At 48.0% G+C, this 17,238-nt stretch overlaps 1 protein-coding gene across 1 annotated transcript; it reads right to left on the reverse strand.

Annotated features, from left to right (window-relative positions):
• Positions 1–13,288: 13,288 nt before the first annotated feature.
• LOC125155334 (T-cell surface glycoprotein CD1b-like) lies at positions 13,289–16,736 on the reverse strand. The gene is made up of 6 exons (XM_047840569.1): positions 16,595–16,736; positions 16,083–16,349; positions 15,230–15,508; positions 14,745–15,023; positions 14,410–14,503; positions 13,289–13,493 (listed from the first exon to the last, which is right to left on the reverse strand). The coding sequence occupies exons 1-6, from the start codon at positions 16,653–16,655 to the stop codon at positions 13,475–13,477; spliced, it is 999 nt and encodes a 332-aa protein (XP_047696525.1). The 5' UTR covers positions 16,656–16,736; the 3' UTR covers positions 13,289–13,474.
• Between the last annotated feature and the right edge of the window lie 502 nt (positions 16,737–17,238).

Below are 17,238 nucleotides of genomic sequence, written 5' to 3' on the forward strand. Positions count from 1 at the left end.
CTGACTTCCCCTGCCGCCCGCACAGGCAACCCTCACCCTCTGCCCACTTCCCTGTCAGAGAAACCCTCCCGCCTCCCCACTGTGGGCCCACGGGGCTCTCATTTCCCCTCCCTCTCTGCCACTCTCTGGCTTCCAGATTTTTCTCCCCGAGTTCCCCACCCCTGGGCACAGCCACCGTCACGGGACTCCAGCCTGCAGCCTGTGGTCCCGCTGGAGAACGTAGACCTTTCTGGCCTTGCAGAAACCCAGTCCACACTTGGGCTCTCTGTGTCCCCCCCCCACCCCCCACCCACCCCTGTGGAGAGAGGGCATGGCAGGTGATCTGACCGGCCGTGGCCTTCAGCCCCTTGTCCTGCGGCTGCAGCTTCTCCCTCTTCATGACCCCCAACCCCCATCTTCTATTAACCCCGGTTTCCCCTCTCCAGTCTGCTCTCGCCCCTCTTGCTGCCCTGCCCACTCTCCCTTTCTGTCTCCACCTTCTGCTCTTCTCAAGCCACTGTCAGAAGACACAGGGCACCTGGGGTGCAGCTGTACCACCACCATGAAGAGGGGCATCGGTGCCAATGCAGGCGACCCAATAACCTAAGAGAAGGCCCTCGTGTTCGGCTTCTGCCATCAGACCATCGGTGGCTGTTGACGGGGGTCTGAGGGTGGGCTTGCCCTGGCACTGGGGAGTGAGTGGGTCTGGAGGGAACACACAGGGGCCTTGGAGCCCTCCCACACTCCAGATTAGTCTACAGGTCTGTGGCAAGCCTCACTCTGGGTGTGAAGGGCTCTCACCTCATGGCCTGGGAGCACTGGTGGTCCCTGGGAGGAGTCTGACAAGAGCAGGGAAGGAACGCTAGGGGCCTGGCGTGTTACTGGGAGAATTGACTACCGTGTGCGGTCTCTGTTTTTGTTGCCTGCATTGATGCTTGCTGGGGCAGCCTGGAGGCAGTTGGAATTCTGTTCCTCTGTTTGGTTTTCCTATATTCGCCAACTGACTTTGTGTCAGAGCCCAGCTGGGGCCAAGAAATGTGCCGGGCACAAAGATGTTGGAGATAGAAGTCCTTTGGAGGAAACAAAACAAACGCAACCTAAAAGCTCTACTTTTCTTATAGACAGGACCAGAGGATAGTCGCCAATGATTGGAAAAGGCCCCCCCACACCCCCCCCTTTCATCCTGGTATTATTTCTGAATTCTAAGGGTGAAGAAAAATCTGGCAAAGTTTCAGACAAAATGCTCACTACTTTCATAGAAGAATCGTCCTGGCTTCAGATACGTCACACGCAAGGCCACGGGGAAATACTTCAGAACTCTGAGGTAATAAGATCACCCAAAAGTTTTTTTTTTTACTCAGGTAAATTATCATTCTCTGACAAGGCCAAAGTTAACCCATATTTGAACACTCAAAAACGCAAAAAATATGCCACATATTCCTTCCATAAAACCAGTTGTCTGAGTAAAACCACAATCAACCTGAATGGAAAACCCAAGAAATCATGCAAGACACACCAGTGTCAAAGTGTGTTAAAAATATATACTGAACTTTAAATAATTGCTTAAAACGTGATTGCAAAACTTAACACCTCCGTGGAATATTTCAGAAACAAAGTTGGTAATAATCAAAGGATCGAGTTCCATATTCCCTCACCAAAAACCGGGACAGAGAGATGCAAAGAGAGAAACAGACTTATTTCAAATCATATCTTATTGGCCAAGAGCACAATGCAAAATGGAGTCAGAAAAGTTGGGGAAATCATGACATTTATGGGAAACTAGACTGCGTCGGGTGGCAGGGAGCACGAACTCTTAGCTCCTAGTCCCGAGACACTTAAAATGTTGAAAAAATGTATGTAAGGAGAAGACACATAAATCCATTATCATGCTGGAAAATGGTGAAAAGGCCCAGCTTCCGAAGAGAAACTTGAAAGTCCTTCGAAAAAGAAAGCAAGAGAAAGGGGTTCGATGTGCCAAGCCTAAGACACACGCGGAAGAAACACAACACACCCGGAAGAACGTGTCTGCAAAATGTGGTAACAAACACAGGACTTGATCGTACTTGACAGAGAATTCCTAACACCAGCTTTCTTGAGCCTTCCTGCTGGAGAAGCACTTGGTCGTAGGACAGTGACCCAGGACCCGCTCTCTTAGCAAAGCTACGTGTCTGCCCGGGGAGGCGCAGGGGCACCGCACAAGCCCTTCGGGGACAAGGGTAACTAGACCCCCCATCAGCAGCTCCTTTGTTCTTTCAAGAACCCCGAAGATCTGTTGCGTCACAAACGCAGCAAAGTGGAAATTGGTGGGGTGTAATCTGAGTAGCAGCCTCCTCGTCCTACGGAAAGTCAGGTGGATCTGACAAGTTCATTTTAAATTTTATCGTAGGGGCATCTGGGTGGCTTAGCCGGGTAAGTGTCCCACCCTTGCTTTTGGCTCAGGTCATGATCTCACGGTTCGTGAGTTTGAGTCCTGCACTGGGATTCTCTTTCTCTCAGTCTCTCTGCCCCTCCGTCTCCCCCGCCCCCCACTGCCCCACCAAAATAAATAGACATTAAACAAATTTTAACACATTTTATCTTAAAAAATAAAAATGTAAGATCCTAGGGGCGCCTGGGTGGCTCAATCGATTAAACGGCCAACTTCGGCTCAGGTCATGATCTCACAGTCTGTGAGTTCAAGCCCCATGTCAGGCTCTGTGCTGACAGCTCGGAGCCCGGAGCCTGCTTCAGATTCTGTGTCTCCCTCTCTCTCTGCCCCTCCCCCACTCACACTCTGTGTGTGTGTGTCTTTCTCTCTCAAAAATAAAATAAACATTAAAAAAATTTTTTTTAAGTGTAAGAGCCTACATATTTCTGCTAAATAGTAATGAAGAGCGTATTTGCCTTACCACACAGTAGCACGTACTAGAAAGTTAGCGTCAACACAGATGTATAGAAACGTGTTCCATGAGACAGGTGGGTACTACAGCTTGGGCACCAAAGGGCAAAAGGAGCCAAGCCAGCAGTCGTTGGTTGGTAAGCCCCTATGACGTGTGCCTCACTGAAGATCTGTCTTGTTTCTCCAGCAAGGGAAGGATTTTGAATGCGACAGGGATGTGGTTGAATGGCATTTAGGAAAATTCCCTAAACCCCAATGAGAGTCACAGGAGAGTGTATCAGGGCCTGAGGCCACCACGATGGCAGAGGATGTCAGTGACCTGAACACAGGCAGGAAGAGTGAGTATGGAGAGGCGTGGGGATAATAGAGATAGCCTGGGGGTGGCAGGATTAACCAAACCGGGGATGTGATCGGGAGGAGGGAGATAGTGCCATTCACGAAGGCAGACGACGCGGGTGTGACGGACCGTGTGGAGGTGCATAGTTGAGTCTGGGGCATGTGGAGACTGAGGCTCGGGACGCAGGTGCTGGGGCGGCTCACAGCGTGTGCCTTGTTGCACGGGGCGGTTTCGGACCTCACAAAACCTGCTGACCATGTGCTGCCATCCAAAGAGGTGTAGATGTCTAGAAATCTGTCCCTCTTTCAAATTATACCTTGAAGTTAAATTTAATGAGTGTTATTATCTGTGTCTTAGAAGATCTTTTAAGTCTCGGGGCGCCTGGGCGGCTCAATCGGTCAAGCGGCCGACTTTGGCTCAGGTCAAGATCTCACACTTCCTGGGTTCGAGCCCCGCATCGAGCTCTGCTGACAGCTCGGAGCCTGGACCCCGCTTCAGATTCTGTGTCTCCCCTCTCTCTGCCACTCCCCTGCTCACCCTCCCCCCCCCCCCCCGCCTGGAGCCCACTTCAGATTCTGTGTCTCCCCCTCTCTCTGCCACTCCCCTGCTCACTCTCTCTCCCCCCTCTCTCTCTCTCTCAAAAGTAAACATTAAAAAAAAATTAAAAATAAAAAAAGAGCAGGAAAGCAAGTTATCACCTCCTTGTCCTGGTAGAGTTTAGTGTGAATAAAAAGACTCCTACAAATAAATCTACCTCTGAGAGGTTAGAATGACATGCCAACCCCCCGTGTTATGAGTAACTGTACTAATTTGAGGGATTTTAGGATCACTTACAAAGTAAAATGAAGCAAAAATAAGTTAGAGATAAAACAATTTCAATATCGCACTGGAATTCACAGTTATGATGAGGGAGCATAAGGCAAGCTGAGGGCAAAGCACAAGCTAGCCCCCCCCACCCCCAGGAGGGATTTGTGACATTCCTCAGGCTCTCCCAGCTGCCCAAGAACAAAGGAAAGAGGGGAAAATGGTTAGCTGACAGAGGTCACAGTCATGGGGGACAGGAGTCTCCATCAGTTCACAAATATCTTAGTAAATTACAAGAAAAAGGCGATCGTATCAATAGCCAAATCTCCAAGAACTTATAGACTCAGTTCCCTGGAGCCCCAACATCACCCTCCCCTCCATAGTGATGTGGGAACAAAGGCTAGAAGGAAATGGCAGGCGAAATTAAATTTCTTTAGGACCTGCATGCAGCCCATTGACAAATACTTGTGGCAAATGCAGAGGGTAACATTTCTCCAGGAAGCCCCTCTGGTCTTAATGTTAATGCCTCACTAGAGGGAAACCAACCTTAGCTTGACCACAGCAAGGCCCCGGGCATCGTAAGAGTCCTCTTTAGCAGATGAAGGTCCTTCTGGAGGCCTCCCTTTGGCCTTTCTTTCCCCCAACTCCGTAGTAGGTAACTACTCACTCCTCACAACCCCAATCAATGCAGCCCTTCCCGCCCAGGGGTCCTGTCCCCATACTTTAATAAAATAAAAACCTTTTTTGCACCACGGACATCTCAGGAATTCTTTGTTGGCCCTCAGCTCGGGGCCCCACCACCACTCCAGAACCTCATCAATTACATGGGTGAAAATAACCACAAACCAGTCTGCAATTTGAGGGTTACCAAATCCACAAGTCACAGCAATGGACCGAGCATAGCAGAAGTAAATTCCTGTTAGCAATCCAACAACAGTTACCAAAATTATCAAGGAGATTTCCTCTAAATTGAAATCATGCAGGAGATAAGTTCTGCAGGAAAAATATCTAACATTAATCTTATTTGGGGGCTACATAAAATGGTATAATTATTTCCTCCTCGCTTGACAAAATTTCCTTAGTGTGTAACCACAGTTTTTGACTAAAAACACTTACTGTTTGTGGCCAGGTCCCTTTTAAGAAGAAATTTCCCCTCCTACACTTCAGTCTGTCCCTCAAACTCCCAGATCCCTTTTGTCAACCTTCTTGCCCAAACTGAAACATTCCCTTGAAGCCATAAGATGTGGCTCTAGACAAATTCATCTTCCTAAGTAAGAAAATGGTTGGAGGGCAGCAGCGGGAATCACCTAGAATTGATTTAAAATAGCATTTGGGAATACATTTGTGGAAATGTTAAATCTACTCTGGAAACTCTGCCAACATCTGATGACCTTCCTGTTTTTCCTGCAAAGAAGTCTGATTTACAACTTCAGTGATTTTGGAATCAGCAATGCAAACTTAAGAAAACGTTGACAGAAAGTATAAAATGACATCAATTCTTACTGATGTCTGTCGCCACCCACAGTTTTGTGCAACAAAATCTCATCTTTCCATCCTGAGGGGCTGCCTTTCCGTCCCAGCTACAAGAGGAAGGTGGACCAGGGTGCAGACTGCCCTAGATGGTCACTTAGCTAAGCCTTTTCTGAGCCTTCTTTACCTATAAGGTATCAGCAAACGCTTAATCTTCTAGCTGCCCACACAGCCAGCTCCTTCCGATGGCTAATTTCCAGGAGGTTTATAGCTTACAGCTCTTTTCCTCCCTAATCGAATTCTAAAGCCCAGGGACATTTTCTCTCTGAGGCTGCTTCTTTTTCAAAGAGAGTCCCCTAGATAGCAATTCCATTCACATGAACTGAGGAAGCCGACATTGTCTCAGGTAACCGCGGTTAAAAGGACACCAAAAGGACCCTGGCCGTATTCATCCACATGGCTCAGATCACTGCCCTTACCTCTTGGTGCTGTGCCGTCAGGTCTCCCAAGAGCATGGTGGTGATTTTCTGTGAGCTCACCAATGTGTCCGTGTAGCCCCCACATTTTGAAAACCTGGGCGCAAGCTCCTCAGCCGCATCTCCCTCGGTCACCACCTGTCACGTGCCAAGACAGTGGTGGCCATTGACACGAACTGGGCTCACATGCTCCAAAGGACAGTACACCGTGAGGCCCTCCAAGTGCTCACTTCAAATGGAAATCTGTCTTTCTCCACACTTTCAGTTGCATTCTATTGATGCATCTTAAGAAGTCTTAGGTTATGCCAAGCACATCTTACAGCAGTGGTCTCTAATAGAACTACTTTCACAATGGCCATGTTCTGCTCTGTGCTATCTAGGACGCCATGTTATCTGATTTCACTCTGGAAAGTGCAGCTTTAGGGTCTAAAGTACAAAGTAAGATTTTGCAGTTTTTATCCACATCGCTATGGCTTTCAGTGATTCAAAGGTGTCCAGCTCACAGAACAACCAGACCTTCCCCTCACATCTGAATCCTGAATCCTGCCACTGTTCAGCCCAAACTGGAGCCCCCTGAAGACAGGCATGGGAACTGATGAGGGACCATAAGGCAGGCTGAAGACAAAGCACGAGCTAGCACACCCTCCCCGTCAGGTGGGATACACATGACATTCCTCGGCACTCCCAGCTGCCCAAGAACAAAGGAGAGGAAAGAAAACAAATGGTTAACTGACAGAGATCACAGTCATGCAGGAGACTTCATCAGTTTGCCAATGTCTTAGTAAATGATAAGAAAAAGGCAATCTTATCAATAGCCGAATCTCCTGGAACTTATAGACTCGGTTTCCTAGAGCCCCAACATCACCCTCCCCTCCATAGTGATGTGGGAACAAAGGCTAGAAGGAAATGGCAGGTGAAGTTAAATTTCCTTCTGACCTGCAGCCCATTGACAAATACTTGTGGCAAATGCAGAGCGTAACATTTCTCCAGGAAGCCCCTACTGTCGTAATATTAATGCCTTCCTAAAGGGAAAACAACCTTAGCCTGATAATAGCAAGGCCCCTGGCATCCTATGAGTCCTCTTTAGCAGAATAAAGTCCTTCTGGAGGCTTCCCTTTGGCCTCTCCCTCCCCCAACTCCACAGTATATAACCAGTCACTCTTCACAACCCCAGTGCAGCTCTTTCTGCCCAAGGGTCCTGTCCCTGTACTTTAATAAAATCACCTTTCTGCTCCAAAGAGGTCTTCAAGAATTCTTTCTTGGCTGTTGGCTCCAGACACCCTTCCCACCACATCACCCCCAAACTTAATCAGTAACCACAGTGCTTCATTTAAGGAGTCTGGAGGATTCATCACCACCACATCCTATATTTCTCCATCCCCACCACCACGTTCATGATATCTCATACTCTATAGCTAACGATGACTGTTTCTTTACCCCCTGCACAGTTAGTCAGGTAGAGTAGAAGACAGAGTGACCAGTGCATAAAGCTGGTTTTTCGTGACCCTGCTTTCGTTCCTGCTTCTCTGACCATCTCCAGCCAGGACAACTGATACTTCTCAGTAGGCTCATGAACACTTCCAATGACAAAATTTCATTCATTTATTTATTCTTATTTTTTTATTTTTATTGTTTTAGTGCTATTTTATTTTATTTTACATTTATTTATTTTTTTGGGAGACATAGAGAGACAGAGCACAAATTGGGGAGGGGCAGAGAGAGAGGGAGACACAATCCGAAGCAGGCTCCAGGCCCCCGAGCCATCAACACAGAGCCCAACGTGGGGCTCAAACTCACAAACCATGAGATCACGACCTGAACCAAAGTCGGACACTTAACCGACTGAGCCACCCAGGCGCCCCTGTTTTAGTGGTTTTTTTTAAAATATTTTTTCACTTTTGAGAGCAAGAGAGAGCAGGGGAGGGGTAGAGAGAGAGGACAACAGAGGATCCGCAGTGGGCTCTGCACTGAGAGCCCTATGCGGGGCTCAAACTCACAATCCACAAGGTCGTGATCTGAGCTGAAGTTAGATGCTTGACCAGTTGAGCCACCCAGGTGCCCCTATTTATTTATATTTTAGAGAGAAAGAGAAAGAGAATATGCTAGTGGGGGGCAAGGACAGAGAGAGATAATCTTAGGTTTCACACTCAGCACAAAGCCTGATGCAGGGCTTGATCTCACGACTGTGAGAGCATGACATAAACCAAAATCAAGAGTTGGACACTCAACTGACTGAGCCACTCAGGCACCCCTCCAATGACAAAATACTTGAATAACAGGTTTAATACTGAATTTCAACTTGTGTGGTTTTTGTTCCAATTAATTCAATGTGTTGTCCATCTATTTCTAACTTAAATTTTTCTTTTTACTGGTCATGCTTTAGGAAATTTTTTTTTTCAGTTGTTCTTAGTTTTTATAACCCAGAGTATATACACTCTCCAAGCAAGTGCTATTTCATGAGACACTTACACTTGTGTAAGACATCTTATCAGTGAATATACTTTAGGAACTGAACTCTGGATTTCTCAGGGCTTTCCTAAGACTGTACTAGAACTTTCTTTAATGTTTTATTTCAGAATAATTTCAGATTTAATGAAAAGGTGTAAAGATCATATGGAGTGTCCCTATATATCTTTTACCCGTTTTCCTCTAAAATGAGCATCTTATGTAACTGTGGTAAATTTGCCTAAACTAAGAAATTAACCTAATTAATTTCCCAATTAATAAAGGACAGATTTACTCAGATTTCACCAAGTTTCCCACTAATTTCTATTTTCTGTTCAAAGTTTCAATCCAGGGAGCCACACTGCATTCAATGTCACATATCCTTAGTCTTCTCAGACTGGTCTTGTTTTCACGACTTTGATGATCTTGAAAAGTACTGGTCAGATTTTGCAGAATTTCCCTCACTTTGGGAATATTGGATGTTTTTCTCGTGACCAGTTTGGGTTTGTGGGTTTGAAGGAAGACTACCACAGAGGCGGCATGCCCTTGTCTTCACATGATCTTAGAGGAATGTGCTATCAACATGACTTGTGACTGGTAATGTTCACATTGATCACCTGACTAAGGTCATCTGCCAGGTTTTTCCACTGTAAAGTTACTCTTTTACTGTCCACACTCTGTCCATTGGAAGTGAGTCCAGCCCACGTTCCAGGGCAGGGAACCAAGCCCCACCTTCTGGAAAAGAAATATCTACATAGATAATTTGGAATTCTTCTGGAAGGAAGATGCATCCCTTTTCTCCCATTTAAAATGTTATTCATAACTTGTTATGTTTCTGGGCCTTGTGCATATTTATTTTGCACTTTGGGTTTCACCAGGAACTTTTCAATGTTTATTTGTTTATTTTTAGAGACAGAGCATGAGTGGGGAGGGGCAGAGAGAGAGAGAGAGAGACAATCCCAAACAGACTCCATGCTGCCAGTGCAGAGTCCAAAGTAGGGCTCAAATTCTGAGCCATGAGATCATGGCCTGAGCTGAAACCAAGAGTTGGATGCTTGACTGACTGAGCCACCCAGACACCCTGGGTTTCACTAGGATTTTTAAGACCTGCTATCACCTCTTCTCCTACCCATGTCAGTGACCACTCCTGTCTCTGTTATCCATTTCCATACTTTCCCTTGTAAACCACCTTCCCAAATTGAGAGTGATTAAAGCTCTAGAACCATCTCTATCCTTATTCCAATCCTACATTAAACATGTTGTAAGTTCATCTTTTCCCCAAGAGTCATTAAAAACAAGAATTGAAACAAGAGAATTATTAGGCCATCTTGCTCTGTGTGGATATAATGTGAACAAATTGCACAATTCCGTGAATTACAGCATCCACACGTGAAATGAGAACAATTACATTACTGCCCTCATGGGGCTATTGTAAGGATTAAATGAGGAATGTGGGGGGCAAAAAGCACACATGAAACAATAAAAATTATCAGGACCATCTTGATCATGATCATGATCATCACCATCACCACCATCACCACCGTCACCATCATCACCATCATCATCATCATCATCATCACCATCACCATTATCATCATCATCACCAAAACCATCACCATCATCACCATCATCATCACGATCACCATCATCACGATCACCATCATCATCACCATCATCATCACCACCATCGCCATCATCACCATCATCATCATCATCACCATCAACATCACCATCATTATCATCATGATCACCACCATCATCATCATCACCATCGCCATCATCACCATCATCATCATCACCAAAACTATCACCGTCACCATCACCAACATCATCATCACCATCATCACCATTATCATCATCACCATCACCATCACCACCATCACCGTCACTGTCACCATCACCATCATCATCACCATCACCACCACCATCATCACCGTCACCATCACCATCACCATCATCATCACCATCACCGTCACCATCACCATCACTGTCACTGTCACCATCACCATCACCGTCACCATCATCATCATCATCGCCATCCCCATCACCACCATCACCATCACTGTCACCACCACCATCATCACCGTCACCATCACCATCACCATCACCGTCACTGTCACCATCACCATCACTGTCACTGTCACCATCACCATCATCATTATCGCCATCACCATCACAATCCTCATCAATGATGATCTCTGCAGCCTGAGAAAACAATAATGTCTCCCCCAAATGTGCTCATGTCATGAATCAATCAGTTTCCATTTGCCTCCCTGATTACTAAATCTTTGTTCTTTCAAGGTCAATCCTAACCAATTTTATTGACTTCTAGAGTAACACTGGCAATGATGAGTTATATTGTTTAGGGAAAATTACCCTGCTCGTAAGAACAGCTCATAAGACAGATTTTGAAAAATATAATCTATTTAAAGACATCTGAGAACTCTCAAGACAGTGAGGCATGGAAAGACTATGATCCGTGAAAGGAAAGAAGTCCTGGGAGGTAAACCCAGCATTCAGGACCATTGTCTTCTCCTACAGGTGTCATACCCAGAGGGAGGTCAATCTGCAGGCACAGCTGATCTGGTCTTTGGCCCTGTTTTCATTGTGCAGTTTTATTTGTGAACTTCAACCCTGGGCCAGCCTAACTTTGGGAAGAAAACTCCGTTGCAACCTTGAGCTTTGCAGGCAACGTACCATCCAGACAAAGAGAGAGCCCCTCTTCGCTCAACCACCAAACAGAAACTCAGGCTTCAGTTGGATTGGATGAAGTTAGGTCACATACACACTATGAGCCAATTATTCTAACTAAGCAGGGGGATGAAATTGTATTCGTTATCTTAGACCTCGGTTCTCATCTATAGTCAGTTTTGCCCCATAGGAGTCATTTGGCAATGTCTGAAGATGCATTTGGTCATTAAAACTGGGGATTTTTTACTGGCATCTACCCGGTAGAGGCCAGAGATGGTACTAAAAGTCCCACCGTGCACAGGACAACCCTCCATAACAAAGAATTATCTGGCCCAAAATGTCAATAGTGCAAAGGTTGAGAAACCTTTAGAGAAGGATTTTTCAAACTTAAATACATACACCAGAATAACCAGAAAGCCTTGTTGAAAATACAGATAATCTGGTTCCCATTCCTGGCTTTGCTGATTCAATAGATTTAGGGTGGGTCTGAGAACCTCTTTTGCCTAACAAGCTCATAGGCACTATTCCTGCTGCTGATTCACAGTCCACACCAAAAACACATGCATCAGGGCCCTGGGTGATAGCTGAAGGTGCCTCTGCTCTAAGGTTAGGTAAGGTTTAATGCATTCTGGAGAAGTAACCAGTTGTGCTAAAGAGGAGAGAAAGCTATACACCTCAGCCATTTCCTATCCTTGCTCAATCCTAAAGTTTGTATTGTCCTAACATTTCCATATGGGAGAATTGTTTCCAGTACCTTCCACTTCGCCAAGGTCTCTGCTTGCCCTGACCTCCCCTCCCAAAGTCCTAAATATATATCCTTGGGGCACCTGGGTGGCCCAACCTGTTGAGCATCTGACTCTTGATTTCAGCTCAGGTCATGATCTTGCAGTTCATGAGATCGAGCCTCATGTGGGTCTCTGCACTGACAGCTCAGAGCCTGCTTGGAATTCTCTCTCTCTCCCTCTCCACCCACCCCACTCATGCCCTCTATGTCAAAATAAATCCATAAATAAACATTTTTTAAAATATCCTCGGGGCACCTGGGTGACTCAGTCAGTTGAGTGTCTGACTTCAGCTCATGTCATGCTCTCACAGTTCATGCATTGGAGCCCTGCATCTGGCTTGTGCTTTGACTCCTCTGTCCCTCTCTCTCTGCCCCTTCCCTGCTCATGCTCTCTCTCTCTCTCTCTCTCTCTCAAGAAAAAATAAACATTTAAAAAATAAATAAACATGATAAAATAAAAATATCCTCAAACTCTCCCCCTCCTCTTCCTGCTGGTTTAATCAAAATGAGCTTAATCTTTTTCTTAATGGAGTTTCTTGAAAACTATGGAATAAGCAAAAGAATAAGTATAAAAGTAAATAGAAATATGACTAAATTGCAACAGCACAGGTATTTTTAAAAAGCCCTCTTGATCGTTTTGCATGAATATTTAACAGCCCCTCTGTGCTATTACCCTACCCCCATCCTGCCTAATCATTCTCACTGGAAAATCGAGGAGCAGGATCCTGTCCAGAGGAAGCTTTGCCAGCGGGCTATAGTCACAGCAAGGGAGCAAGGGGTTTTCTCTAGAAGGCTTCAGCGCAGATGAGAGGATTGCTCAGTGAGAAATATCTTAGAAAGAGGGAAATCTACAATATTAACTAAGGGGTTGGGGGCAAGCATGGGGAAAAGACCATCAACATGGCAGTTATATCCACTTAGACCATTTTTACTGAGCAAATGAGTAGGCACAGAAGAGATCATGCCAGAGATCCATCTGGAGCAAGCCCTTCTCTCAAAGAACTCACAAGTAAAGGGGGAAGAAAACCAAAAATAACTCAATGTTGTGGGTACAGAGAGAAGTAGGTCACTGCATGACACCGGACAAGGGAGGGTCATTTTCACTCTACCGCTAAGGAAAGCTTCCTAGAGGAAGAGACATCCCAGCTGGACCTCGAGGGTTAGAAAGTCATCCAGGCGGAGACAGAGAAACCATGTTAAACATGCTCAGCATCTCTGCAAATACGATGATCCCAGCATAATTGTAGTTAGCTTCCTTTGGCAAATGACATTTCAGCAGAAGCAGAAAAAAAGTTTTATAATAGGAAACCAAAGGGACATCACCAGTAAGGAGTATACCATGTGTCATTTATTCTGAAACACATTCTTTCCCACGTCTCACACGTAGGAGATCAGGGTGAATCGTACTATTGACACCATCTCATAATAAATTTGTGGTTTTCTATTATTTGTCTGCCAGTTATGAATAGTGATTTATCTCGCATCCTACGGGAACTCTGATGTGACCAACCAAGAGGATTATTTGATGAAATATGACGCGATCATCTCCCAGCCTGGCAACTTGAGCTTCTGGGCTTCTGAGCGTTTATTCCAAATGGAAGAGGAGTCCATTAGATACTCTGATACGACCTATGAAGAACACAACCAAAACTTAGCTCTACGTGAGAGGTACTCACACTCCCATGTTCATAGCCACATTGTTCACCAGTATCCAGAACGTGACATCAACCCCCGTGTCTGTCGACAGATGAATGACAAACAGAATGTGTCCTGTTCGGGCCCCAGAACATCATTCCTCAGCCTTGAAGAGGAAGGAAATTCTGACGCGTGCAACCACACGCATGAACCGTGAGGGTGTTGTGTTGAGAGAAAGAAGCCAGTTACAAAAGAACGACTAATGACTTCACTTAGGTGAGGTCCCCAGAGTCACCAAATTCATAGAGACACAGCACAAAATGGTGTTTGCCTGGGCCTGGGGAGCAGGTGCTGAGAAGGGCTTGTTCATTGGGTAGAGGTTTCATTTTTCAAGGTGAAAAGAGCTCTAGAAATTGCTTGCACAAAAACGCGAGCACACTTCATACATTCTAAGCTGTGCATTTGGAGATGGTGAAGAAGGCAGATTTAAAAAAATTTTTTTTCTTAATGTTTATTTATTTTTAAGAGAGAGAGAGAGAGAGAGAGAGAGAGCAAGGAGGGGAGGGGCAGAGAGAGAGGAAGACACAGAATCGGAAGCAGGCTCCAGGCTCCGAGCTGTCGGCACAGAGCCCGACGCGGGGCTCGAACCCAAGACCAGTGGGATCCTGACCTGAGCCGCAGTCAGATGCCAACCCACTGACCACCACCCTCCCTCTCCCGGCGTCCCGCGAAGGCAGGTTTTGTGTCGTGCACATTTCACCACAACTTAAACAATGGATTTACATAAAGGAGATGGGACTGGGGAGAAAGGGGAGGGTCTGGTGGAAAAGAACTGAGGCTAAGGTGTAAATCAATAAAATGGGAGGACGGACAGATGCACAGAAAAGAAAGACTAAAAGTAAAAACTCACCGGCGCCTCAAAAACCACAATGTAGGAACTGTCAAAAGGATGAACAAGGGCACTATTATCGCCAAAGATATCAAGCCGATGGAGACGGGGTTTCCTGAAAATGGGGGAAGGACACAGGATGTCCCTTGAAAACCCATTCTCTGATTCTCCTGACCTTCCTTTGCCTACTTGATGGTCACGTGCTCCTGATGCTCAAGCCCTCCATGCCTCCCCCGCCGTGTCCCTCCTTCCCTCTCCCTCCTGGTCATGAATCAAGCCCCACCCCCAGCCAGTGCCTCCCTGTATGACTGAGGACCCTCTTGTCCGTGCCCTGTGGGGCACCAGCCCTTTCTCACCCCAGTGGAGGACCATGTCCCGGCCTCCTAGACTGCTGTGTCTCACTCGGCAAGACAGGCCGGCCGCCTCCCCGGCCACCACGTCCAGGGTCACCCGAAGATACCACGTCTCGTCAGCGTGGGGCAGGACGTCACCGCGCCGGGTGCCCGGCTGCTCCTGCTCACCCCGCATCCACGTCACCCACACTGGCTTTGGGTAGAAGCCGGACACATGGCACACAAGAAGCAGACGGCCAGGACCGGGACTGGGGCCACTGGACAGCCAGGCCTCGGGCTTCACTGGGGCAGGAAAGAACAGGGAGAGCAACGGATTATGACTCTAGTCTAGAGGGATTTGGAAACTCAAGTTTGGACAGTGGCCCTTTCTCCTCCTTTGGAAACCAAATAATTTATTAAGCCCTCTCTTGGGTACATCCTACTCCTGAACTTAAAGGAAGTGGTGGCAGGTGAAACAGAAAAGCCTCAGTGGGGGGGACAGGACTAACCTTGTCTCTGCAGTTCTGCCTTCCCCACATCGAGGACACCCAGGAGATACTGAGGGCAGGTTTCAAAGAGGAGCTTCGCCGCGATGTCCCGGATGCCCGCGTACTGATGGATGAGCGCGCAGATGCGCTGTGCCCGGCTTCCACCCTCCGGGGCGGGCACACAGGAGTGATTCTTGAGGCTCAGAAAGTCCACTCCTCCTAACGCTCCCCGCAGGAAGCTCACCGTGCCCCCACCGGAATGCAGACTACAGCCTGCTATCCCCTGGATCTCAAAGGGATCTGGAGAGAAGGAAAACAGAGAAACGGTTATTAAGCCGCACCCAAGAGAGAGACGGGAGAAGAAACTGGGATTTGCGATTCGGGTGGGGCAAAGGTGTGAGGCATAAAAGGATGAGCCAGGGTCTCAGAGAGCTTAGGACCAGGGAGAGGCACACGTGTCACCAACGGTGGAGAGGCAGTTGTGATGGTGTGTGTGTGAACAGGGAAAGGGGGGCAGCTGGGCAGGGTGAACGGGAAGAGTGCCAGGGAGGAGGCAGGAGGCTCGAGGAGAGGGATTGCAGGTAAAGATGGCTCAAGCATCAGGGCAGGGAAGTGGGGCTTCTTGCTTGGGGTGTGAGAGACGCAAGTAATACCCAAGCCAACCAGGAGATGTTGCAAAGGGGACCTTCACCCATCAGCAGAGCGTGTGAACGCTCTGTGGGGTGTGGAATCTGAGGCTGTGGCTACTCCAGGCCAGGTTGTGGGTGCAGTTGGGCTCCGAGGGAAGGAGGGGCAAGGTCAGAGGCAGTAGTGGCCTACAACAGGAGAGAGACATGTCATTGAGAACCTCCCTCGACGAGAGCCCCAGACTCACATTCCATCTGGAAATCATGGGCATGGTCCTGTACCTCCAGGATGAACCCGTTGAGGTAGACCTGGAACACCTCCTCCAGCCCGGTCACCTCCTCCTCACTGAAGTTGCCTTTGGACCAGGGCTTCAGGAAAACCGCCCTGCCCGCGTCGCTGTCCCAGCTTTGGAGCTGTAAGTCACCCAGCCATCCTGAGCCTTGGTTCTGCGCCCAGCTGCTGTTGGCAAAGGACGAGATCTGGATGACGTGGTAAGAGGTGGGCCCTTGAAAGGCTGTGGGTGACGGAAGGTTAAGAAAAGTGAGCAGAAAGGGAGAAGCCGGGGACAACGAAAGAATGAAACTTGGAAAGATCCGGAGAAAAGGAACCCGGAGTCTGAGCGACACAGAGCCCGAGACCTTTGCCCCCAAGGCCTTGGGCGCCCACCCCACCTCCGGATGGGGGGAGCAGTGGTGCTAGGATCACCCGACCCTCCGGGGCTTTATCCACAGCCCCTCCTGGTGCTGGCCAGTCGCCCACCTGCCACGCCGCCGCCCCCCGGGCAGAGGAGCACAAGCCACAGGAGCCACGGAAGCAGCATCTCCCCGGGGACCCAGCTGCTGCCTCTCAGAGCCGCTCTTCTGGCTCTGGCTCAGCAGTTTCGCTCAGAGGTGACTTCCTCTGTCTCCCAGCTGGCAGATCTCTTCCTGGTCCAGGCTGCCCAGCAGAGAAGGGCCGCCCCTCCCGCAGCCCCGGGCCTCCCGCTCACCGCTCGTTTTCACCCCAGCCGATCTGACGTCTGGTTTCTTGTCTCCTTGGCTCCCGCAGGCCAGTTCCCTTTCTGCTTCCTACCTCGGAAGACCCCCACCCCCATGTGGTTCTGAAGGGCCATTTCACCTCCCCACGCAGGTCCTTCCACGGCATTAAATAAGGGGGAAATGGTGGACAACTCCTCCGGCTGGCCTGAATCTAGAAGGATGCTTTGGGTTTAGCCACCCTGCTGGACCTTGTCCCGCCTCCCTGCTCTGCAATTCTGTCACTGCTCCCGGCGTCCTCAGTGGTTCCTGTGGCTCATCTCACCCCCCTTGTCTGGACCCTCTCACCCACATTCTCATTTCTGGGGTGCTGTATATATTGACAGTCATTTACAACAAGGCACAGCATTGAAAACCCCACCCGGGCTG

Source organism: Prionailurus viverrinus, chromosome F1 (assembly GCF_022837055.1).
Source record: "Prionailurus viverrinus isolate Anna chromosome F1, UM_Priviv_1.0, whole genome shotgun sequence".
NCBI classification, from domain to species: domain Eukaryota; kingdom Metazoa; phylum Chordata; class Mammalia; order Carnivora; family Felidae; genus Prionailurus; species Prionailurus viverrinus.

What these genes read in the sequence shown, in the direction of transcription:
- LOC125155334 (XM_047840569.1), bottom strand. Translation starts at nt 16,655, where the DNA reads ATGCTGCTTCCGTGGCTCCTGTGGCTTGTGCTCCTCTGCCCGGGGGGC. An exon ending in CCATGATTTCCAGATGGAAT is followed by an intron (nt 15,509 to 16,082) that starts GTGAGTCTGGGG and finishes CCTTCTCTCCAG; the next exon opens with ATCCCTTTGAGATCCAGGGG. An exon ending in GGCAGAACTGCAGAGACAAG is followed by an intron (nt 15,024 to 15,229) that starts GTTAGTCCTGTC and finishes TTCCTGCCCCAG; the next exon opens with TGAAGCCCGAGGCCTGGCTG.